We start from the raw sequence: 25,910 nt of genomic DNA on the forward strand, positions 1-25,910 counted from the left end.
TTCCGGTAATTTCCTCCCCCTCCCTTGCCCCATCCCAGTTTCACTCAGCTCCCTCTTCCAGCTGCCTATCATCTCCCTTATGGTTCCGTCTTCTTCTACTACCCATAGTGCTTTCCCCTTACATTCCTTCTTCACCTCTCCTGCCTATCCCCTCCCTGCTTCCCCTGCCCCACCCCTTGATCTTTCCCCTTACTGGGTTTTCACCTGGCACCTACCAGCCTTCTCCTTCCCACCCTCCCCCCACCTTCTTTCTAGGCCCCTGCCCCTCCCCCTCCAGCCCTGACGAAGGGTCTCGGCTGAAACATTGTCTGCTCATTTCCACGGATGCTGCCTGACCTGCTGAGTTCCTCCAGCGTGTTGTGCGTGTTGCTTTGACCCCAGCATCTGCAGAGTATTCAGTGTTGACAATCCCCGCTTGCTGCTGGAAACCGGTACTGCAGGAAGAGCCAAAAAAATGTCGCAACTCTGCTGGAACAGGAATGGGAATTTGATTATGGAATGTGGGCATCAGCAACAGGACCAACACTTACTGCCCACCGACTGCCCTTGAGAAGTCGAAATGAGCAACCTCAACTGATGCAGCCAGTGCTGTGTCATCTATTTAGATCAGATCCTCGACTCGATGGGCTGAATGGTCTGCTTCTGCTCCTATATCTTGTGGTCAATACCTCAATAATAGTGCTTACTGGAGCTAGTGTTCCATTAACGGTAGAAGTCATTACATAATTAGCAAGACTATTAGTGCAATTTACTATCCCAACTTCAACACCAATCAGCCTGACAATATCCACCAACCAATAACTTTGTTCTTCCCTGTGACTGTGTGGTTTTATTCTGGGGGCTCCAGATTCCTCCCACGGTACAAAGTCATATGGTTAATAGTCCACTGTAAATTGTTCTGTGATGAATTGGTTAAATGGGTAGGCTGCTGTTTGGTGCTGCTCACGTGTTGGAATGAGACAGTCCTCACCATGGGATCAGAGGTGGGGAGGGTTAGCAACTCTAAATTCCTAGGTATTACTTTTTCAGTGAACTTGTCTTAAGCCTATTGAGAAATATACCTGAAACATAACCACTATATATACCTGAAATATAATCACTATGTATTAGCTATTTACTATACTATGTAATCACTTCCAGGTACCGAATATTAATATGTATTATTTTACTAGGCACATTTTGTTATGTGTTGTTTTCACTAGATACTTTGTACTCTCTTAGCTGCATATTATGGCACTTACAGTACACCTGCTTGGTTTGCAACACTATTAGCTGCGATGTAACCCATGTATTACACTCAGCCTTTGTTTAGTACGAGATAACGATGGCGGACAGGATGCTGCGAGCAGGAATGTACTGTGAGGGAGGTTGTCTGAAAAACATAATCTTGGCCACGAATAAGGCCCCAATGCTAACGGGTGAAAAACAATGGTGACGTACCGCGGGCTAGGCAAGAGCGATTAATTAATTCATATATAGATGATATGCATCTAAAAATTGATTGGGTATGCTGATAAAACTGAAATGTAACTGAGATAAGAAATTACTATAAAGAATGCTGTACACCAGAGCTCGGGGGGCTTTCGGTGACAAGTTCATTGATTGCCTCAGCCTTTGTTTGCAAATTAAGGTTTAATTTTCTTGAAGAATTGTCTGTGTCTCCAAGTCATTTCAAGTAACCACGACAGGCCCAGCATGTAAGTGTAATTACAAAGAAAGCACAGCAGAGCCTCGAATTCCTTAGGAGTTTGTGTTGTTTCTGCATGATATTTAAAGCTTTGACAGATTTCTATAGATGCGAAATGGAGAGTATATTGCCTGGCTGCATCACAGGAAGGTACAAAAGTCCTAGGACTTGCACCATCAGATTCAGGAACAGCTGTTACACCTCAATCATCAGGCTTTTGAACAAAAGGGGATAATTTCACTCAACTTCACTTGCCCCACCATTGAAATGTTCCACAATGAATGTACTGGCATTCAATGACTTTTTACCCCGTGTTCTCCTTATTTATTGCTATTTATTTATAATTTCTTTTGCACAGCTTGTTGTCTTCTGTACTCTGGTTGAACACCTTAGTTGGGTGGTCTTCCATTGATTCTGTTATAACACCATAAGATATAGGAGCAGCATTAGCTCATCTGGCATATCAAGTCTGCTCTGCCATTCAATCATAGCTATACTTTTTTTTCTCTTCCTCAACCCCAGTTCCCGTCCTTCTCCCCATAGCCTTTGATGCCATGTCCAATCAAGAATCTATCAATCTCTTCCTTAAATACACCCAATGACCTGGCCTTCACAGCTGCAGGTGGCAACAAATTCCACAAACTCACCACCCTTTGGCAAAAGAAATTACTCTGCATCTCTGTCTTGAAAGGGTGCCTCTCTATCTTGAAGTTGTGACCTCTTGTCCTCGACTGTCCCACCATGTGAAACGTCCTTTCAACATCTACTCTGTCTAGGCCTTTCAACACATGAAAGGTTTTGATCAGAACCTCCAAATCCTTCTGAATGCCAGTGAGGACAGACCCAGAGCCATCAAATGTTCTTCGTATGATAACCCCTTCATTCCTGTAATCATCCTTGTGAACCTCCTCTGGAACCTCTCCAATGCCAGCACATCTTTTCTAAGATGAGGGGCCCAAAACTGTTCACAATACTAAAGGTGAGGCCTCACCAGTGCCGTATAAAGCCTCAGCATCACATCCCTGCTCTTGTACTCTAGACTTCTTGAAATGAATGCCAACATTGCATTTGCCTTCCTCACCGTTGACTCAACCTGCAAGTTAACCTTCAGGGTGTTCTCCACAAGGACTCCCAAGTCCCTCTGCATCACAGATTACTGTATTTTCTCCCCATTTAGAAAATACTCCACACATTTATTTCTACTACCAAAGTGCATGACCATGCATTTTCCAACATTGTATTTCATTTGCAACTTTCTTGTCCATTCTCCTAATCTGTATAAGTCCTTCTACATCCTACCCATTTCCTCAACACTACCTGCACCTCCACAAATCTTTGTATCATCTGCAAACTTGCCAACAAAGCCATCTACAAACACTTGTATTTCATCATCCAAATAATTTATATACAGCATAGAAATAAATGGTCCCAGCACTGACCCCTGCAGAACACCACTAGTCACGGGCAGCCAACCAGAAAAGTATCCTTTTATTCCCACTCACTGCCTCCTACCAATCAGCCAATGCGCTAAACACGTTAGTAACTTTCCAGTAATACCATAGGCTCTTAGCTTGGTAGGCAGCTTCATGTCAAAGGCCTTCTGAAAGTCCAAATATACAACATCCACTACATCCCCTTTATCTATCCTACTTGTAATCTCCTCAAAGAAATCCAACAGGTTCATCAGGCGGGATTTTCCCTGACGGAAACCATACTGACTTTATACTATCTTGTCCTGTGTCACCAAGTACTCCATCACCTCATCCTTAACAATTGACTCAAACATCTTCCCAACCACTGAGGTCAGGCTAACTGTTCTATAATTTCCTTTCTTAAAGTGTGGAGTGACACTTGCAGTTTTCCAGTCCTCTGGCACCATGCCACAGTCCAATGATTTCTGAAAGATAATTTCTAATGCCAGCACAATCAATAACAGTACTTCTTTCAGAACCATAGGATGAAGTTCCTCTGGTCCGTGTGACTTATGTACCTTTAGTCTTTCAGCTTTTTGAGCACCTTCTCTCTTGTAATAGTAACTGCACCCACTTCTCTTCCTTCACACACTGCAACATCAGGCATACTGTTAATGTCTTCCATAGTGAAGACTGATGCAAAATAGTTATTTAGTTCACCGGCCATCTCCTTGCCCTTGTTATAATTTCCCCTGCCTCATTTTCTAGTGGTCCTATATCCTCTCTCATTTCTCTTTTATTTTTAATATGCTTGAGAAAACTTATACCATCCACTTTGATATTAATTGCTAGATGCTTTCACATTTCATCTTTCCCTGCAAATGATTTTTTAAGTTGCTCTCTGTAGGTTTTTAAAAACTTCCCAATCCTCTATCTTCCCACTAATTTTTGCTTTGTTGTATGCCCTTTCTTTTGCTTTTACAATAGTTTTGACTTCCCTTGTTGGTTGTACTATTTTACCATTTGAGTATTTCTTCATTTTTGGAAGAAATGAAGAGATACTCATGTCCTGCACTTCCCTCATTTTCCCCATAGCTTTGACTTCCCTTGTCAGCCATTGTTGTGCTATTTTACCATTTGGAATACACATGTCCTGCAGCTTCCTCATTTCCCCAGAAACACACACCATTGCTGCTCTGCTGACATCCCTGCCAGCAGCTCCTTCCAATTTTCTTTGATCAACTCCTCTCTCATAGAAACATAGAAAATAGGTGCAGGAGTAGGCCATTCGGCCCTTCGAGCCTACACCGCCATTCAGTATGATCATGGCTGATCATCCAACTCAGAACCCTGTACCTGCTTTCTCTCCATACCCCCGATCCCTTTAGCCACAAGGGCCATATCTAACTTCCTCTTAAATATAGCCAATGAACTGGCCTCAACTGTTTCCTGTGGCAGAGAATTCCACAGATTCACCACTCTCTGTGTGAAGAAGTTTTTCCTCATCTCAGTCCTAGAAGGCTTCCCCTTTATCCTTAAACTGTTACCCCTTGTTCTGGACTTCCCCAACATACCACTGTAATTTCCCTTACTCCACTGACATACTGCTACAACAGAATTTATTTTCTCCCTATCAAGTTTCAAGTTGAACTCAATCATAATGTGATCATTGGTTCCTTAAGGTTCTATTACCTTAAGCTCCCTAATCGATTCTGCTTCATTACATAACACCCAATCTAGTATAGCTGATCCACTAGTAGGCTCAATGACAAACAGCTTTAAAAAGCCATCTCTTAGGTATCCAACAAATTCACTCTCTTCAGATCCATTACCAACCTGATTTTCCTAATTGACCTGCATGTTAAAATCTCCCATGACTACCATAACATTGCCCTTTTGGCTCACCTTTTCTATTTCCTATAGTTATAGTTATAATTCTGTAGATTTGTTGAGTATTCCCAGAAGCAAATTAATTTCAGGGTTGTATGCAGTGACATTTATGTACTTTGATAATAACATTTGATTTGAACTTTGAAATAACCCTCTTCACTGTCCACTATATCAGCAATTTTAGAGTCCTCCACAAACCTACTAAATATGCCACCTACAATCTCTTTCAAATCATTTATATGAATGATGAAAATCAGTGGATACTGCACCAATTCCTGCAGTACACCACTGTTCGGAGACCTCCACCTAGCTAATTCTGTATCCAATGAGCCAGTTCATACTGTATCCCACGTGATCTTACTCTGTAGGGTAGCCTACCATGAGATACCTCATTAAATACTTCACTGAAGTCCATGCAGACAATGTCTACTGCACTTCTATTATCCATCATCTTTGTTACATCTTCAGGAAACTCAGTCAACTTCATGAGACATGACACTCCATGCTGAAAGCCAAACTGGGTGTCCCTAATTAGTCCTTGCCTTTCCAAATGACTGTAGATCCCATCTCTCAGAATCCCTTCCTTTAATCTATGCACCACCAATGGTTTGGAGGGTGGCTCAGTTTGAGTCCTTAGCTAAGAAGGGATGGAAGGTCCTACCAGGGAACTCCAAGCTGTCATCAGTGGTGGGAAAGTTTCTGACAGTTACGATCAAACCGATTAGGGACTGTTATGCATGGGAAATCATGTCTCACAAATTGAAGTTGTTTGAAGAGGTAACAGTGAGGATTGATCAGCACAGGGTGTAGTGATATTCCACATGACTTCACTAATTCTGTTGACGTTGATTGTGGACCACACTTGGAGTATTGTGTGCATTTCTGCTTCCCCAACTATGAGAAGAATGCCATTGCACTGGACAGGAAGCTTCAGGAGGAAGTTACCAGGACGGGAGGGATTGGGTCAAAAGGATCTGGATAAGCTGAGGCGATTTCCTTGGAGAGTAGAATGTTGAGGCAATATCCCTTTTCGAGGTATATAGGTTAGGTGTAAGCTCATGGTCTTTGTCCCAAAACAAGGGAGTCCAACCAGAGATCATATATTAGAAGTGAGTGGGGAATGATTAACAAGAGATCTGCAGGGCAACCTTCTCACTGTTAGGAAGGTGGGTATATGTAGAATTTGCTGCCAGAAGAAGTTGTAGAAACAGGCATAATTAACAAAATATGTAATAATTTTTTCTAGGTACACGGATAGAAAATGGTTCGAGGGAAATGGAACAAACCCATGGAAACAGAACTTCCTCAAGAAGACATCTTAGTCCGGATGGATGAGTTGGGCTGTGGATTAAACATCTGCCAAACCCCTTCCCAGATCATCCTCCTGAGGAATCTCACCCTGGAGCCTGGCTGTGAACTGTTGATGTGATGTCAGGTCGGAGGGAAGTTCATGGTACAGAGAGACTGGATACGGCTGGCAGATTCCATATCTAACAAGAGATTTGTGTCTGTGTCCCGGACGGTGTGTCCCACTCTGATGGAGCATGGTGTGTGTGTGTGTGTGTGTGTGTGTGTGTGTGTGTGTGTGTGTGTGTGTGTGTGTGTGTGTGTGTGTGTGTGTGTGTGTGTGTGTGTGTGTGTGTGTGTGTGTGTGTGTGTGTGTGTGTGTGTGTGTGTGTGTGTGTGTGTATGTATTCAGGACTATTGCCAGGGATTTTATCTGGGCCCACAGCTTTTGCAGTATCCACTGCTCTCAGCCATTTCTCGATATGACATGGAGTGAATTGGATTGGCTGCATTCTGACATCAGGGACGCTGGGGACTTCTGGAGGAGGCCGAGCTGGATCATCTACTCGGCCCTTCTGGCAGAAGATTGGTGCAAATGCCTCAGCCTTATCTCTTACACAGGTTTGCCTGGCTCTTCTGTCATTGAGGATGGTGATATTTGTAGAGCCTCCTTCTCCAGTGAGGATGTGGCAGGACTAGAGCTTAGATCTGATCCCTTGGCTGTGGGACACTTAGCTCTGTCTATTATTTGGGGTGCATGGGGTGTCAGGGAGGGGTAGCACCTCTGATGGGGGAACATGTTGTGTCCTTTTCAGGGCGGTTTGTCCACCTTTGGTCCCCACCTGGCGCTCAGCTCTCACCTGTGGCTCCCTGTCGCTGTTTACATGCGACAGTGGCCACACCCCGGGCAACAGCTTCGACAAGCCGGCTAAACCAGGTGAACGTAGCCAACAGGTCTCAAACCCTCAGGGAGATAGGGAGTTGTCTATCACAGTATGTGATAACAGACTTTGATGGATTGAGCGGACGAGACCAAGGGAAGGTCCAACGATCGAGAAGGTCTCTGCAAGCATCGTGGAATGTGTGGAGCAGGACAAGACACAGAAGATGTCCTGGTCATCCACTGCGCCTGGTCCCATCTCCAGCCGTCTCGACTCATCTTGCCACTGGATCCAGATGGGAATTGGGAAGAGACAGTGAGGCTGATGCCGTGCAACTCTCCCTCACTTAAATTCAAATCAAGCACTAGTCTCGACACCATCATAATGGTGTCAAGGTCTTCATCGACGATGATGGACAAACCCCTATCTGTTACTTGCTGCTTATGGTGCTTGGCATGCAAGTAGTCCTGTATTGTACCTTCACCAGTGTGTTGCCTCATACTGATGTATGCCTAGTATTGTTCTTGGCATGCCCTCCTGCACTCTCCATTGAACCAGGGTTGATCCCCTGGCCTGCAGGTAATGATAGAGTGGGGAATATGCCGGGCAATGAGGTTACAGATTGTAGTTGAGTACAATTCTGCTGCTGCTGATGGCCCACAGTGCCTCACAGGTGCCAGTCTTGGGCTGTTAGATCTGTTCGAAGTCTATCCCATTTAGTGGTAGTGCCACACGGCACGGTGGAGGGTTTCTTCATTATGCAGACAGGATTTAGTCTCCACAAATACTGTGCGGTGGTCACTTGTACCAATGCTGTCATGGACAGATGCTTCCACGGCAGGCAGGTTGGTGAGAATGAGGTCGAGTGTGTTTTTCCCTCTTGTTGGTTCCATCAGCTCCTGCTGTAGTCCCAGTCTAGTAGCTATGTCCATTAGGACCCAACCAGCTCGGTCTGTGCTGGTACTACCAAAGCAGTCTTGGTGATGGACATTGACGTCCCCTACCCAGAGTAGCTTCTATACCGTTGCCACCCGCAATGCCTCTTCCAAGTGCTGCTCAACGTGACAAAGTACTTATACATCAGCTGAGGGAGGATGGTACCTGGTAATCACTGGAGGTTTCCTTGCCCATGTTTAACCTGGTGCTGTGAGACTTCATGGGGTCTAGAGTCGATGTTGAGAGCTGCCAGGGAAATTTACTCTCTACTGTATATCACCGTGCCACCACCTCCGCTAGGACTGTCCTGCCAGTGAGACGGTACATACCCAGGAATGGGGATGGTGGAGTTCAGAATGTAAGGTCTGATTCTGTCAGTACAACTATGTCAGGCTGTTGGTTGACTGGTCTGTGAGACAGCTCTCCCAACTTTGGCACAAGTCCCCAGATCTTACTAAGGAGGACTTTGCAGGGTCAACAGGGCTGGTTTTACAGTTGTCATTTCCAGTGCCTAGGTCAATGCTGGGTTATCTATCTGGGTTCATTCCTTACTATTTTCTCTTTAGCTGATGGTGTATGGAGGATTTCAATATGCAGGTAGATTGGCAAAATCAGGTTGGTGCTGGATTCCAGGAGGGGGATTTTCAAGAGTGCTTGCGAGATGGTTTTTTGGAGCAGCTCATGGTTGAGCCCAATAGGGGATCAGCTATTCTGGAGCAGGTGTTGCGCAATGAATCAGAATTGATTATAGAGCTTAAGGAAACAGAACCCTCAAGGGAAAGTGATCATAATATGATTGAATTTACCCTGAATTCTGAGAAGGAGAAGCTGAAGTCAGATGTATCAATATCACAGTGGAGTAAAGAGAATTACAGAGGCATGAGGGAGGAGCTGGCCAGAATTGATTGAAAGAGAACATTGGCAAGGAGGACAGCAGAGCAACAATGGCTGGAATTTCTGGAAGCAATTCAGAAGGCACAGGATTGATACATCCCAAAGAGGAATAAGTATTCAAAGGAAAGATGACACAACAGTGGCTAACAAGAGAAGTCAAAGCCAACATAAAAGCCAAAGAGAGGATATATAATAGAGCAGAAAACAGTGGGAAGTTAGAGGATTGGAAGCTTTTAAAAACAACAGATGACATCTAAAAAGTCATTAAAAAGATAAAGATCGAATACAAAAGTAAGCTAGCCAATAGTATTGAAAGGATGACAAGAGTTACTTCAGATATATAAATTATAAAAGAGAGGTGTCAGTGGATATTGGACCAATTGAAAATGATGGAGGGGCAAACAAATAGTGGAGGAACTGAATTAAGTATTTTACATCAGTCTTCACTGTGGAAGACACTGGCAGGGTGGTGGAAGTTTCAGCTATCAGGTCATGAAGTGTGTGAAGTTACCATAACTACAGAGAAGGGTCTTGGGAAACTGAAAAGTCTGAAGGTAGATAAGTCACCTGGAGCAGATAGTGTACGCCTCAGGGTTCTGAAATAGGTGGCTGCAGAGATTGTAGAGGCATTAATAATGACCTTCAAAAATCACTAGATTTTGGAATGGTTCCAGAAGACTGGAACATTTCAAATGTCACTCCACTCTTCAAGAAGGGAGAGAGGTAGAAGAAAGACCAGTTGATCTGACCTTCATGGTTGGGAAAATGTTGGAGTCAATTATTAAGGTTGAGGTCTTGGGATAATTGGAGACACATGATAAAATAGGCCATAGTCAGCATGGTTTCCTCAAGGGAAAATCTTGCCTGACAAACCTGCTGGAAGTCTTTGAAGAAATAACAAGCAGGATAGACAAAGAAGAATTGGTTGATGTTGTGAACTTGGATTTTCAGGCCTTTGACAAGATGTCATATATAAGCCTGCTTAACAAGGAAAAGCCCATGGTATTACATGAAAGATTCTGGCATGGATAAAGCAGTGGCTGATTGGCAGGAGGCAAAGAGTGGGAATAAAGGGAGCCTTTTCCGGTTGTCTGCCAGTGACTAGTGGTGTTCCACTGGGGTCTGTGTTGGGACCGATTCTTTTCATATTATATGTCAGTGATTCAGATGATGGAATTGATAGCTTTGTTGTAAGGTCTGCAGCTGATATGAAGACAGGTGGAGGGACAGGTCGTTGGTAGACGACTGTTTACAAGAAAGGAATGAACAGATTCTATTTCCTAAGAATCCTGAGATCCTTCGTTGTGTGCAGCGGGATGTTGGGGACCTTTTATCATCTGTTGTAGCGAACAGGAGAGTGTCAAAGAAGGCTCATGAAAATGATTCCAAGATTGAATGCCTTGTCACATGAAGTGCATCTGATGGCTCTGGGCCTGTGTTCACTGGAGTTTTTGACTAGTTGCTCTATCACATCTTACAATGAATGCTTTAATGTGGTGGTTTGAAAACAGTGAAGCTTGCAACCCTAGCAGGGGGCACACCTGAGTCACAGAGTCTGCAGTCACAGAGATCAGACAGGGTGAGCGTGGCAGGAAGGATGGTGACAACCCCTGTCACCATAGTGATGCCAGTTTTTATCCCCTTTAATGGCATTAATTGCAGAACTACTGTATTAGGATTCAAACTCACGCAATGGCACGTTTGTCCAGCACCAATGGGATGGCTACAGTGGTTCACTTAACAGTCATAAAAATTCATCAGGAACCTACATTTCTCTGTAGTATTTGACCTCAGAATCAGAATCAGGTTTATTATCACCAGCATGTGTCTTGATATTTAGGAATCAGATGGCAGAGGGGAAGAAGCTGTTCCTGAATTGCTTCTGTACCTCGTACCTGATGGTAACAATCAGAAAGGGCATACCCTGGGTGCTGGAAGTCCTTAATATGGACACTGCCTTTCCGAGACAAAGCTTCTTGACGATGTCCTGGGTAGTTTGTAGGCTAGTACCCAAGATGGAGCCAACTAAATTTACAACCCCCTGCAGTTTCTTCTGGTCCTGTGCATTAGCACCCCCCCTACCCCTCCATACTAGACAGTGATGCAGCCTGTCAGAATGCTCTCCATGGTACATCTACAGAAGATTTTGAGTGTATTTCTTGGCATACCAAATCTCTTCAAACTCATAATTGACATCTGCTGCTACATTCTTCCTGTATTGATGTATGGCTGCGAGTCATGGACCATCACAAATCCAGTGGAAAAGAGAGTCGATGCAGCAGAGATGTGGTTCCTCAGAAGAATGCTCTGCACATCATAGATGGACAGTATAAACAATGAAGAAATTCTACAGAGAACGAAAACAAAACGTACATTACTTAAGAAAATCAGAAAACAGCAATCAAAATTCTTTGGACACATCATGCGAAGAGAGACAATAGAACATTTAGTTACGATTGGAAAGCTGGAAGGAAAAAGAAGCAGAGGCAGACAGAGAATGAGAATGACAGACGGATTAACATCACGGTTAGAAACAGGGGGAGGCAACAGCTACAATTCGGAGGGTCAGGGACCGTGATGGTTGGAGAGACATGATCACCCATGCCGAACAACAAGGCACCTGAACTAAATTATCTCAATCTGACTGACAACCATTTCTCAATGCTCTCTGTAATTTACTGTTTTCACTTCTGATCCTGTTTTTCTGCCGTGACTCTCCTTATCTGATGATAAACTCTCCTGCCAGTCTGCAATCCAAACTCCACCTGTTTATTCAGAGAAATTCAGAGACCGGCAGAGGAGGACAAAGGGCTTAATTAGGAAAGGGAAAAATGATTATGAGAGAAAGCTGACAGGGAACATAAAAACTGACTGTAAAAGCTTTTATAGATATGTGAAAAGAAAAAGATTGGTCAAGACAAATGTAGGTCCCTTACAGTCAGAAACAGGTGAATTGATCATAGGGAACAAGGACATGGCAGACCAGTTGAATAACTACTTTGGTTCTGTCTTCACTAAGGAGGACATAAATAATCTTCCGGAAATAGTAGGGGACAGAGGGTCTAGTGAGATGGAGGAACTGAGGAATATACATGTTAGTAGGGAAGTGGTGTTAGGTACATTGAAGGGATTAAAGGCAGATAAATCCCCAGGGCCAGATGGTCTGCATCCCAGAGTGCTTAAGGAAGTAGCCCAAAAAATAGTGGATGCATTAGTGATAATTTTTCAAAACTCCTTAGATTCTGGATTAGTTCCTGAGGATTAGAGGGTGGCTAATGTAACCCCACTTTTTAAAAAAGGAGGGAGAGAAAAACTGGGGAATTATAGACTGGTGAGTCTGACATCGGTGGTGGGGAAAATGCTAGAGTCGGTTATCAAAGATGTGATAACTGCACATTTGGAAAGAGGTGAAGTCATTGGACAAAGACAGCATGGATTTGTGAAAGGAAAATTATGTCTGACAAACATAGAATTTTTTGAAGATGTAACTAGTAGAGTGGATAGGGGAGAGCCAGTGGATGTGGTATATTTAGATTTTCAAAAGGCTTTTGACAAGGTCCCACACAGGAGATTAGTGTGCAAATTTAAAGCACACGGTATTGGGGGTATGGTATTGATGTGGATAGAGTATTGGTTGGCAGACAGGAAGCAAAGAGTAGGAGTAAACGGGACCTTTTCAGAATGGCAGGCAGTGACTAGTGGGGTACCGCAAGGCTCAGTGCTGGGACCCCAGTTGTTTACAATATATATTAATGATTTAGATGAGGGAATTAAATGCAGCATCTCCAAGTTTGCGGATGACACGAAGCTGGGCGGCGGTGTTAGCTGTGAGGAGGAGGTTAAGAGGATGCAGGGTGACTTGGATAGGTTAGGTGAGTGGGCAAATTCATGGCAGATGCAATTTAATGTGGATAAATGTGAGGTTATCCACTTTGGTTGCAAGAACAGGAAAACAGATTATTATCTGAACGGTGGCCGATTAGGAAAAGGGGAGGTGCAACGAGACCTGGGTGTCATTGTACACAAATCATTGAAGGTGGGCATGCAGGTACAGCAGGTGGTGAAAAAGGCAAATGGTATGTTGGCATTCATAGCAAAAGGATTTGAGTACAGGAGCAGGGAGGTTCTACTGCAGTTGTACAAGGCCTTGGTGAGACCGCACCTAGAGTATTGTGTGCAGTTTTGGTCCCCTAATCTGAGGAAAGACATTCTTGCCATAGAAGGGAGTACAGAGAAGGTTCACCAGATTGATTCCTGGGATGGCAGGCCTTTCATATGAAGAAAGACTGGATCGACTAGGCTTATACTCACTGGAATTTAGAAGATTGAGGGGGGATCTTATTGAAACGTATAAAATTATAAAGGGATTGGACAAGCTAGATACAGGAAGAATGTTTCCGATGTTGGGGGAGTCCAGAACAAAGGGTCACAGTTTAAGGATAAAGTGGAAGCCTTTTAGGACCAAGATGAGGAAAAACTTCTTCACAGAGAGTGGTGAATCTGTGGAATTCTCTGCCACAGGAAACAGTTGAGGCCGGTTCATTGGCTATATTTAAGAGGAAGTTAGATATGGCCCTTGTGGCTAAAGGGATCGGGGGTATGGAGAGAAAGCAGGTACAGGGTTCTGAGTTGGATGATCAGCCATGATCATACTAAATGGCGGTGCAGGCTCGAAGGGCTGAATGGCCTACTCCTGCACCTATTTTCTATGTTTTCTATGTTACCTTTGATCCAGTGAGCTTCACTTTGCTGACTGAACACGTCCACAGTCTGATCACTGCACCGACTGTCATATCGTCACCTTTCAGTGACCTTCTCCCTTGGTCTAATTTTACCATAATTTCCCAAAATATAAGCACCTAGTTTAAACATATTACACACTTTCCCAATTCTCATGATTCTCAGAGATCCCTCCCTCAGACATCACTGCCTGACACTGTGTGGTGTGATTGTCACTTGCCACCTATCAGCCCAGGCCTGGATATTGTCCAGGTCTTGCCGCATTTGTGTTGTGGGCTGCTTCATTACCTGAGGGGTGGCAGATGGAGCTGAACATTGTGTCGTCATCAGTGACCATCCCGACCTCTGACCTTACGATGGACAGAAGGTCGTTGATGAAGCAGCTGAGGGTGTTTGGGCCGAGGACTCTGTCCTGAGGAGTTCCTGCAGAGATGTCCTGTGGCTGAGATGATCGGCTCCAAACACCACAACCATCGTCTTTGTGCCGGGGATGACACACAGATTCCCACTGATTCCCCCATTATTCCTTCACTTGCACTATTTATTTTATAATTCATAGTGATGTTATGTCTTTGGTGTCAAAGTGGTCATTGTGATGAGCTTAGTGTGGTAGTGTAGTGGTAGTGCTTTTAGCTCTCACTTTCAGCTTCCACCACGGGCTGGCAGTTGTGTGAAAAGGAGAGCTGAATGTGTAAGTTTCTCCCTGCCAATACAGAGCCTCTCCAACAACAAGTCTTCTGTAGCAAGTCCATCACCGTCCTTATCAACTCCAGAGACATTCCATCCTCAGCCAAAAAAACTCATAATTACCGCACCCCACACTGCTCGGTTTTACCTCCTCCCCAGGATCCACAAGCCTGACTGTCTCGGTAGACCCATCATTTCGGACTGCTCCTGCCCCACTAAACATGTATCTGCCTACCTGGACTCCATTTTGTCACCCATAGTTCAGTCCTTCCCCACCTACATCTGGGATACATCCCATGTCCTCCACCTCTTCAATAACTTCCAGCTCCCTGGTCCTGACCGCTTCATTTTCACAATGGATGTCCAATCCTTATACACTTCCATTCCCCATCAAGAAGGCCTCAAAGCCCTCTGCTACTTTCCTGACAATAGACCTCACCAGTTCCCCAACACCACCACACTCCTCCGGTTGGCGGAACAGTGGGTTATGTGGAACAGTCTATGCTCCAAATCTATACTGGTACTGCTCCCCAACTTTTCCTTTGCTACATTGGTGCTGCTTCCTGCACCCATGCTGAGCTCGTCAATTTCATCGACTTTGCCTCAAACTTCCACCCAGCCCTCAAATTCACTTGGTCCATCTCGGACACTTCTCTCCTCTTTCTCGATCTCTCGGTCTCCATCTCTGGAGACAGACCGTCCACTGATATCTTCTATAAACTTACTGACTCTCATATCTACCTCGACTATACTTCTTCACACCCTGCCAAATGTAAAAATGCTATTCTCTATTCCCAGTTTCTCTGTCTCCACCGCATCTGCTCCCAGGATGAGGCTTTCCGTTCCAGGACATCTCAAATGTCCTCTTTCTTTAAGGATTGTGGTTTCCCTTCTGCCGTCATTAATGATGCCCTCACCCGCATCTCCTCCATTTCCTGCAGTTTGGCCCTCACCCCATCCTCCCGTCACCACAACAGGGACCGAATTCCCCTTGTCCTCACCTACCACCCCACCAGTCTCCAGATCCGGCACATTATCCACCGCAACTTCCACCACCTTCAACAGGACCCCACCACTAAGCACATCTTTCCCTCTCTACCCCTCTCCGCTTTCTGCAGGGTTCGTTCCCTCCACACTGCCTGGTCCACACGACCCTCCCCACAGATCTCCCACCGGGCACTTATCCCTGCAAGCGCAAGGGCTACACCTGATCCTACACCTCCTCTCTTATCACTATTCAGGGCCCCAAACAGTCCTCCCAGGTGAGGCAACTCTTCACTTGTGAGTCTGTTGGGGTCATCTATTGCATCCGGTGCTCCTGGTGCGGCCTCCTCTACATCAGCGAGACCCGATGCAGATTGGGGGACCGCTTCGGCGAACACCTCCGCTCCGTCCGCCACAACAGACAGGATCTCCCGGTTGCCACTCACTTCAACTCTGCTTCACATTCCCATTCGGATATGTCCATACATGGCCTCCTCTACTGCCATGATGAGGCCAAACTTCGGCTGGAGGAACAACATCTCATATACCGTCTAGGTAGTCTCCAGCCCCTTGGTATGAACATCTAATTCTCCAACTTACGGTAATTCCCTCCCTCTCCCTTCCCCCATCCCATCTTCACTCTCTCTCCTCTTCTAGCTGCCTATCACCTCTCTCATGATTCTGCCTTCTTCTACTACCCAGAGTGCTTTCCGCTTACATTCCTTCTTCACCTCTCCTGCCTATCCCCTCCCCCACCCATTGATCTTTCCCCTTACTGGGTTTTCACCTGGCACCTACCAGCCTTCTCCTTCCCACCCTCCCCCACCTTCTTTATAGGCCCCTGCCCCCTCCCTCTTCAGTCCTGACGAAGGGTCGCAGCCCGAAACGTTGACTGCTCATTTCCACAGCTGCTCCCTGACCTGCTGAGTTCCTCCAGCTTGTTTTATGTGTTGCTTTGACCCCAGCATCTGCAGTGTGCTTTGTGTTTAAGTCTCATGTAGTGCCCCTCGCTGGTGACACACAGAAACTAAACTCCTTTCAGACTAAGGCTGAACAACAGGGAAGAGGTCTGGCCCCTGCAAATGTAGCTCGCAGGCTGCCCGGTGGCTGGACACGCCCTGGTGCTCATGAACCAGATCCCCAGCCTTGTGGGCAGCCTCAGGAAAAACGAAGAACATCTGGAGTGGGGCCCGTATTGCGGCTGGACGTCATTGAACATCCTTCCGGCAGCTCCTGCAGCCAAGCTGGTGCCAAACGGATTGCTTCATAAGCTCTTCTTTGGTGAGGCCGAGAGGGGGATCTTAACAACTGGACTCATAGGATCTCCATACCTTCTGCCCAGACTTGTGATGATCATCACCATCACCCATGGTCCTTCCAGACAGATGAATGCCAACAAAGTATGTCTTTGCACTGCACTGCTGCTTCGAAGTGATTCATTTCACATCATATAAAACAGAGATAACAAACCCGATTCTGATTCTGTTTCTGCAGATTCGTCAGGCCCAGTGACCTGTCTGATCTGACCTCTCCCAACCAAGTGTGTAAACCCCTCCCAACAGCCCGATAATCTCTCCATCTGTCCGTCAGATCACCCCAGCCCCTGCACAACTCCTCTCCTCCACAACAGTGGGGTATTACAGAAGACAGGACCCTCAAGTGAGATCAGGGGTCCTACGGAGTGTAACATTTCAGCCTCCCTCTCAAAATGAGACCTGCCGCCCTCAGCGCTGATGTTCCTGTTTCCGGTGATCTCCGTGTCATTGAGTCATTCAGCATGGAAACAGCTGCTGGAAGATCATCAACTTAGAGAGGGACGATCTTTGGTCTGCCCGAAACCTGTTGGTCTCTCAGCACAGCGAGATGTCCGTCAGGGAATGCCGCCAGCTGGCACAGTCCAGGCGACAGAAGGACGTGCTGAGGGATGAACTAAATCTCAGTGTAGCCAAAGCAAAAACTCTGTGGAAAAAGACCTTCATTGAGGCTCCTTCTGCTACCAGACATGGAGGGGTTAATTCAAGTGGCGAAGCTCCACAAGCATTGAAAAGTTGCATCACCTCTGAGGCAACCTGAGTGACAATGGTGCAGTGAGTCAGGAACATCGAAAAACCTACAGCACAGTACAGGCCTTTCGGCCCACAAAGCTGTGCCAAACTTGTCCTTACCTTAGAAATTACCTAGGGTTACCCATAACTCTGTATTTTTCTAAGCTCCATGTACCTATCCAGGAGGCTCTTAAAAGACCCTGTTGTATCCGCCTCCACCACCGTCGCTGGCAGCCCGTTCCACGCACTCACCACTCTCTGGGTAAAAAACTTACCTGACATCTCCTCTGTATCTGCTTCCGAGCTCCTTAAAACTGCGCCCTCTCATGCTAGCCATTTCAGCCCTGGGCCTGACTATCCACACGATCATTGCCTCTCATCATCTTATACAACTGTATAAATATGAGTGAATGTTTTGACCAGATGGCACTCAGAATGTAAAACAGTTTTCACATCAGGTTTAATACTTTTATTATGAATAAAGCTCAGATACAGGCCCTTTCATCACCAAGTCTCATCAACCATAAACCACACACATGTACTAATCCCACACTGCAGATCCCACATTGGCCTCATCCGTCACCTCATTTCTGGAGTGGAATCGAGTCATCCTCAACATCAGGAGGCTGCTGGAGAAGGCGCATTTCCCTGTGTGAGGAAAGAGTTAATTGTGATTCCTCCCTGGTACAAGCCAAAATAAAATGGAAGTTTGAAGACAAAATGGCGTCAGGTTGGAATGTGATAATGGCTGATTTTCCCTCATATTGACCAGTGTCTTGCCTCAATGTTGAACGCACATCATTAAGATGAAATACTGACAAAGAAAGTTTTCCTCTTTACATTCCTGTTGTTGTCTTCTTCCAAAATTATGTGTCTGGGCTGAAGGTTGTAAGAGATAAGAGGGTGCAGCAGGTCCCACCAAGGTATGGAAAAATACTGGGCTGATAATTATTTAAAAACGCAAACACGAGGAAATCTGCAGATGCTGGAAATTCAAGCACACACACAAAATGCTGGTGGAACACAGCAGGCCAGGCAGCATCTATAGGAAGAAGTACAGTTGACGTTTTGGGCCGAGACCCTTCGTCAGGACTAACTGAAAGAAGAGATAGTAAGAGATTTGAAAGTGGGAGGGGGAGGGGGAGATCCGAAATGATAGGAGAAGACAGGAGGGGGAGGGATGAAGCTAAGAGCTCGAAATTGATTGGCAAAAGGGATACAGAGCTGGAGAAGGGAAAGGATCCTGGGACGGGAGGCCTAGGGAGAAAGAAAGGGGGAGGGGAGCACTAGAGGGAGATGGAGAGCAGGCAAGGAGTGCTTGTGAGAGGGACTCAAGGCCCCAGACAGTCCTTCCAGGAGAGGCAACACTGCACCTGTGAGTCAGCTGGTGTGATATACTACATCCGGTGCTCCCGGTGTGGCCTTCTATATATTGGTGAGACCTGACGCAGACCAGGAGACCATTTTGCTGAACACCTACGCTCTGTCCGCCAGAGAAAGCAGGATCTCCCACTGGCCAGACATTTTAATCCCACGTTGCAATCCCATTCGGATATGTCTATCCATGGCCTCCTCTACTGTCAAGATGAAGCCACACTCAGGTTGGAGGAACAACACCTTATATACTGGCTGGGTAGCCTCCAACCTGATGGCATGAACATTGACTTCCCTAACTTCCATTAATGCCCCTCCTCCCCTTCTTACCTCATCCCTGATATACTTAGTTTTCTCCCCCCTCCTTTTTTTTCTCTCTTTCTGCCCATCACTCCGCCTGCTCTCCATCTCTGTCTGGTGCTCCCTTCCCCCTTTCTCCCGAGGCCTCCTGTCCCATAATCCTTTCCCTTCTCCAGCTCTGTATCCCTTTTGCCAATCACCTTTCCAACTGTTAGCTTCACCCCACCCTCTCCTGTCTTCTCCTATCATTTTGGATCTCCCCCTCCCAAATCTCTTACTAACTCTTCTTTCAGTTAGTCCTGATGAAGGGTCTCGGCCCGAAATGTCGACTGTACTTCTCCCTATAGATTCTGCCTGGCCTGCTGCGTTCCACCAGTATTTTGTGTGTGGGCTGATAATTATGTTATGATTTGAAGGAATTTTAAATGGTGTTAAAAGGGTACTTCCTTTGTGGAGTATTGTTTGTGGCTGGGTCACAGGCTTGATCAATCGACAGGGGCCTCTCGCAATGCCACCTATGGCAATCAGTCTCTGCTTTTCCTTTGAATTCATCATGAGCAGCGTGGCGGGAGCCTGCTGCACAGGCAACAGCTTGTGTACGTATCATACAGCCCTGTCTTGCATACCGGCGTGTGAAAGATAGGATACACAGGCAACAGCTTGTGTACCGAATCATACAGCCCCATCTTGCATACCGGCATGTGAAAGATAGGATACGCAGGCAACAGCTTGTGTACCGTATCATACAGCCCTGTCTTGCACACCGGCATGTGAAAGATAGGATACGCAGGCAACAGCTTGTGTACCGTATCATACAGCCCCGTCTTGCACACCGGCATGTGAAAGATAGGATACACAGGCAACAGCTTGTGTACTGTATCATACAGCCCTGTCTTGCACACTGGCATGTGAAAGATAGGATACACAGGCAACAGCTTGTGTACTGTATCATACAGCCCCGTCTTGCACACTGGCATGTGAAAGATAGGATACACAGGCAACAGCTTGTGTACTGTATCATACAGCCCTGTCTTGCACACTGGCATGTGAAAGATAGGATACACAGGCAACAGCTTGTGTACTGTATCATACAGCCCCGTCTTGCACACCGGCATGTGAAAGATAGGATACACAGGCAACAGCTTGTGTACCGTATCATACAGCCCCGTCTTGCACACCGGCATGTGAAAGATAGGATACACAGGCAACAGCTTGTGTACCGTATCATACAGCCCCGTCTTGCACACCGGCATGTCAAAGATAGGATACACAGGCAACAGCTTGTGTACCGTATCATACAGCCCCGTCTTGCACACCGGCATGTGAAAGATAGGATACACAGGCAACAGCTTGTGTACCGTATCATACAGCCCCGTCTTGCACACCGGCATGTGAAAGATAGGATACACAGGCAACAGCTTGTGTACCGTATCATACAGCCCCGTCTTGCACACCGGCATGTGAAAGATAGGATACACAGGCAACAGCTTGTGTACCGTATCATACAGCCCCGTCTTGCACACCGGCATGTGAAAGATAGGATACGCAGGCAACAGCTTGTGTACCGAATCATACAGCCCCATCTTGCATACCGGCATGTGAAAGATAGGATACGCAGGCAACAGCTTGTGTACCGTATCATACAGCCCTGTCTTGCACACCGGCATGTGAAAGATAGGATACGCAGGCAACAGCTTGTGTACCGTATCATACAGCCCCGTCTTGCACACCGGCATGTGAAAGATAGGATACACAGGCAACAGCTTGTGTACTGTATCATACAGCCCTGTCTTGCACACTGGCATGTGAAAGATAGGATACACAGGCAACAGCTTGTGTACTGTATCATACAGCCCCGTCTTGCACACTGGCATGTGAAAGATAGGATACACAGGCAACAGCTTGTGTACTGTATCATACAGCCCTGTCTTGCACACTGGCATGTGAAAGATAGGATACACAGGCAACAGCTTGTGTACTGTATCATACAGCCCCGTCTTGCACACCGGCATGTGAAAGATAGGATACACAGGCAACAGCTTGTGTACCGTATCATACAGCCCCGTCTTGCACACCGGCATGTGAAAGATAGGATACACAGGCAACAGCTTGTGTACCGTATCATACAGCCCCGTCTTGCACACCGGCATGTCAAAGATAGGATACACAGGCAACAGCTTGTGTACCGTATCATACAGCCCCGTCTTGCACACCGGCATGTGAAAGATAGGATACACAGGCAACAGCTTGTGTACCGTATCATACAGCCCCGTCTTGCACACCGGCAAGTGACAGATAGGATACACAGGCAACAGCTTGTATACAATATCATACAGCCCCGTCTTGCACACTGGCATGTGAAAGATAGGATACACAGGCAACAGCTTGTGTACTGTATCATACAGCCCCGTCTTGCACACCGGCATGTGAAAGATAGGATACACAGGCAACAGCTTATGTACCGTTTCATACAGCCCCGTCTTGCACACTGGCATGTGAAAGATAGGAAGCAAATTTCATGTTTGACCTCGACCAACAGAACGCCTCTCTTATTGTAACTTACAAGTTTTTAAAAACCTTGCACTGTACTGCTGTCACTAAAACATTTGGCAGCCTAACAATGATAATAAAGCTGATTGTGATTCTCATTCTCACTTCCTTTCTTGCCTTGACAATATCCTTTCAAAACACAGCTTCTACAGGTGGCAGGGACCTTCCCACATCCCCCTTATCCCTCACCTTTCACAAAAGGTGTCAACATTTCTTTGGGGCATTGGGATGTGCAATAAATACTGGCCCCATGATGCTATAAGACCATAAGATATAAGAACAAAATTAGATCATTTGGCCCACCAAGTCTGCCCAGTCATTCAATCCTGGCTGATTTATTACCTCTCTCAACCTCATTCTCTTGCCTTCTCCCAGTAACCTTTGACCCCCTGACTATTCAAGAACCTACCAACCTCCGCTTTAAATAAACTCAGTGACTTGCCTTCCACAGCCATCTACGGCAATGAATTTCTCAGATTCACTACCGTCTGGCTAAAGGAATTCCTTCTAATCTATGTTTTGAATTGATGCCCCTCTATTCTGAGGCTGTGCCCTTTTGGGCCTAGACTAACATTATAGGAAATACCGCCAGTCTGGTTCAACACGTGTGGATGAGGCCCACATGGTGTGACAAACTCCCAGGATGGGACGCCAAAGGCAGTGTAGGAAAAAGCAGGTGTCCATGCTGGGTTGGGAGATGACCCCTCCCATTGGCTCTGCTCTCTGCCCGGTGCAAGGCGAGCTGATTTGCATTTGTCTGCTGAACCGGTGTGGGATGAGGAACTGCTGAGTGCTTGTTCTTGGAGACACATGGCTCGAGGCCAGCATCCCATGCACCAACAACCTACAGGCCATGCCACTCACAGACCTGGGGTGAATTATTTGTTGCGACTGTGTTTTCCTGCTAGTGTACTGACATGTGCATTGTGCTGTGTGTGACTGTATGTTCCGTTTTGCAGAGAATGCCATTTCGATCGGCTGTATTCCTGTGTAAGGCTGAATGACAATGAATGGAATTTGAAACTGCTCACTCTTTCCACTGCTGAACCCTCGATGACGAGCCGGTGTGTGATCTTCTTACTCCCGGATGGGGTGGGGTGGGGTGATGTGAGAAGCTGGGATTTGACGGGCAGAGGAGGCTGAGGAAGGACTCTGACAGGAGAGGACAGTGGACCTTGGAAGAAAGGGAAAGAAGTGGGAAACCAGGGGGAGGAGATAAGCAGGTCATGTCACTGGGAGAAGGCCATCAGAATACAGGAAATCAAAGGGAGATAAACAATGTGGCCGTGAACCTGTACCTGTGGTGTGCTGTTCTGTGATCTAAACAGATTCTACCATTTACCTGTGCACTATTCCCAGTCCTGATGAAGGGTCTTGGCACGGAACATCGACTGTTTATTCATTTCCTTAGATTCTGCCTGGCATCCAGCACTTTGTGTGTTACTCTGGATTTCCAGCATCTGCAGAATCTCTGGTTTTGTTTCATAGAACATTACAGCACAGAAACAGGCCTTTTGGCCCTTCTTGGCTGTACCCAGCCATTTTTCTGCCTAGTCCCACTGACCTGCACCTGGACCATATCCCTCCATACCCCTCTCATCCATATACCTGTCCAATGTTTTCTTAAATGTTAAAAGTGAGCCTGCGTTCACCACTTCAGCTGGTGGCTCATTCCACAGTCCCACCGCTCTCTGTGTGATGAAGCCCCCCTAATGTTCCCTTTATACAAGGGGAATTGAAACTTCGATTCCAACTAATCTGAAAAGGAAGATGTTCTTGAAATGTTGATAAATTAACATGTTTAACTGTAAGAAACAAAGTTTGCGTGTCTGTGGCCCCTGCTCCGTCCCTATCACTAGTATGCTTTCACTTTCCCTGACACGCCTTGGCCAGTGGAGAAGCGGCCGCTCCCGGGTTTGATCGGGTGAGTGGGGCTGGGGAGGCGCCTGGACAAAGAGGGTCACTTTCAAATTTCCCAGCGGGGCTCCGTGAAAGGGAGACCCGCGGTCTCCCCCCTTCCTCCCCCCGAAGGCGGCTCTGGCCGAGACTTCGCTTCGTTCGCAGAGCTGGGAGCTGCCCAGTGTCAGGGAGGCGGAAGTATCGTGCATTCGCGGCGCAGAGTTTCAGTCTGGGCCGGGAGGATTTTCGCTGAGAAGCCGCGATGGGGTACGGAGCTTCCCGTTCGCGGCGCTGATCCACTCGGTGACTGGGAAGAGCGGGTGGAAGGGCTTTTAACCTGTAAAGTGGTAAGAGTTGAGGAATATATATATGTGGGGTGCGGGGAGAGTGAGGAGTACAAACCAGCAGGTGGGAGGAAAGGTGAATGTGTGGGTTAGGGAGGGAGACGGGACGAAATAAGAAACTACGAGATGATTGGACCATTTCCGATACCCCTCCCCTTCCTTGATATCTCTGTCTGACCCTGGGGACAGATTACCTACTAATCTATTACAAACACACGGACTCTCATCGCTACCTGGACCGTACCTCCTACCATCCTATTGTAAAAATGCTGTCCCCTTCCCTCAATTCCTCTGTCTCCCCGCAGTATCTGCTCTCAGGATGAGGCTTTTCATTCCAGAACAACTGAACTTGCTCAGGTGTCAGATCTCTCAGTGAGAGAGCATTTTGGAAATAGTGATTACAATTCTATCTCCTTTACCATAGATTCAGAAAGGGACAGGAATAGACAAGTTAGGAAAGCATTTAATTGGAATAGAGGGAAATATGAGGCTACCAGGCATGAACTTGGAAGCATAACTTGGAAACAGATGTTCTCAGGGAAACGTACCGAAGAAATGTGGCAAATGTTCAGGGGTTATTTGCATGGAGTTCTGCACATGTACTTTCCAATGAGACAGGGAAAGGATGGTAGGGTACAGGAACCATGGTGTTCAAAGGCTGTTGTTAACCTGGTCAAGAAGAAAAGAAGAGCTTATGAAAGGTTCAAAAAACCAGGTAATGATGGAGATCTAGAAGATTATAAGGCTAGCAGGAAGGAGCTTAAGAATGAAATTAGGAGAGCCAGAAGGGGCCATGAGAAGGCCTTGGCAGACAGGATTAAGGAAAACCCCAAGGCATTCTACAAGTTTGTGAAGAGCTGGAGAATAAAACGTGAGAGAATAGGACCAATCAAGTGTGACAGTGGAAAAGTGTCTATGGAACTGGAGGAGGTAGTGGAGGTACTTAATGAATACTTTGCTTTAGTATTCACTACGGAAAGCGATATTGGAGACTGTAGGGATGACTTACAGTGGACTGAAAAGCTTGAGCATGTAGATATTAAGGAAGAGGATGTGCTGGAGCTTTTGGAAAGCATCAAGTTGGATAAGTCACCAGGACCAGACGAGATGTACCCCAGGCTACTGTGGGAGGCGAGCGAGGAGATTGCTGAGCCTTTGGCAATGATCATTGCATCATCAATGGGGACAGGAGAGGTTCTGGAGGATTCGAGGGTTGTGGATGTTGTTCCCTTATTCAAGAAAGGGAGTAGAGATAGCCTAGGAAATTATACACTAGTGAGTTTTACTTCAGTATTTGGTAAATTGATGGAGAAGATCCTGAGAGGCAGGATTTATGAACATTTGGAGAGGCATAATATGATTAGTAATAGTCAGCATGGCTTTGTGAAAGGCAGGTCGTGCCTTATGAGCCTGGTTGAATTTTTTGAGGATGTGACTAAACACATTGATGAGGGTTGAACAGGAAATGTAGTGTATATGGATTTCAGCAAGGTATTTGATAAAGTACTCCATCCAAGGCTAATTGAGAAAGTAAGGAGGTATGGGATCCAAGAGGATGTTGCTTTGTGGATCCAGAACTGGCTTGCCCACAGAAGGCAAAGAGTGGTTGTATTTGGGTCATATTCTGCATGGAGGTCAGTGACCAGTGGTGTGCCTCAGGGATCTGTTCTGGGACCCCTACTCTTAGTGATTTGTATAAATGATCTGGATGAGGAAGTAGAAGGATGGGCTAGTAAATTTGCTGATGACACAAAGGTTGGGGTGCTGTGGATAGTATGGAGGGCTGTCAGAGGTTACAACGGGACAATGATAGGATGCAAAACTGGGCTGAGAAGTGGCAGATGGAGTTCAACCCAGATAAGAGTGTGGTGGTTCATTTTGGTAGGTCAAATGTGATGACAGAATACAGTATTAACAGTGAGACTCCTGGCAGTGTGGGGGATCAGAGGGATCTTGGTGTCCGAGTCCATAGGACACTCAAAGCTGCTACTCAGCTTGAC

The 25,910-nt window shown here is 46.2% G+C and overlaps 1 protein-coding gene across 4 annotated transcripts in view; it reads left to right on the top strand.

Moving 5' to 3' along the window:
- The first annotated feature begins 23,548 nt into the window (after positions 1–23,548).
- Positions 23,549–25,910, top strand: part of LOC140737847 (butyrophilin subfamily 1 member A1-like) — a 43,046-nt gene continuing 40,684 nt past the window's right edge. For 2 of the 4 annotated variants that reach the window (XM_073064558.1, XM_073064587.1), the window contains exon 1: positions 23,785–23,833. In XM_073064558.1, coding sequence (XP_072920659.1) covers positions 23,829–23,833 — 5 coding nt within the window. In that variant the 5' untranslated portion in view covers positions 23,785–23,828. Of the gene's footprint in view, positions 23,592–23,784; positions 23,914–25,910 lie in introns of those variants that run through there. The other 2 variants (XM_073064568.1, XM_073064576.1) reach the window with 2 other exon arrangements.

The sequence above is a fragment of the Hemitrygon akajei genome, chromosome 2, assembly GCF_048418815.1.
Source record: "Hemitrygon akajei chromosome 2, sHemAka1.3, whole genome shotgun sequence".
Taxonomy (NCBI): Eukaryota; Metazoa; Chordata; class Chondrichthyes; order Myliobatiformes; family Dasyatidae; genus Hemitrygon; species Hemitrygon akajei.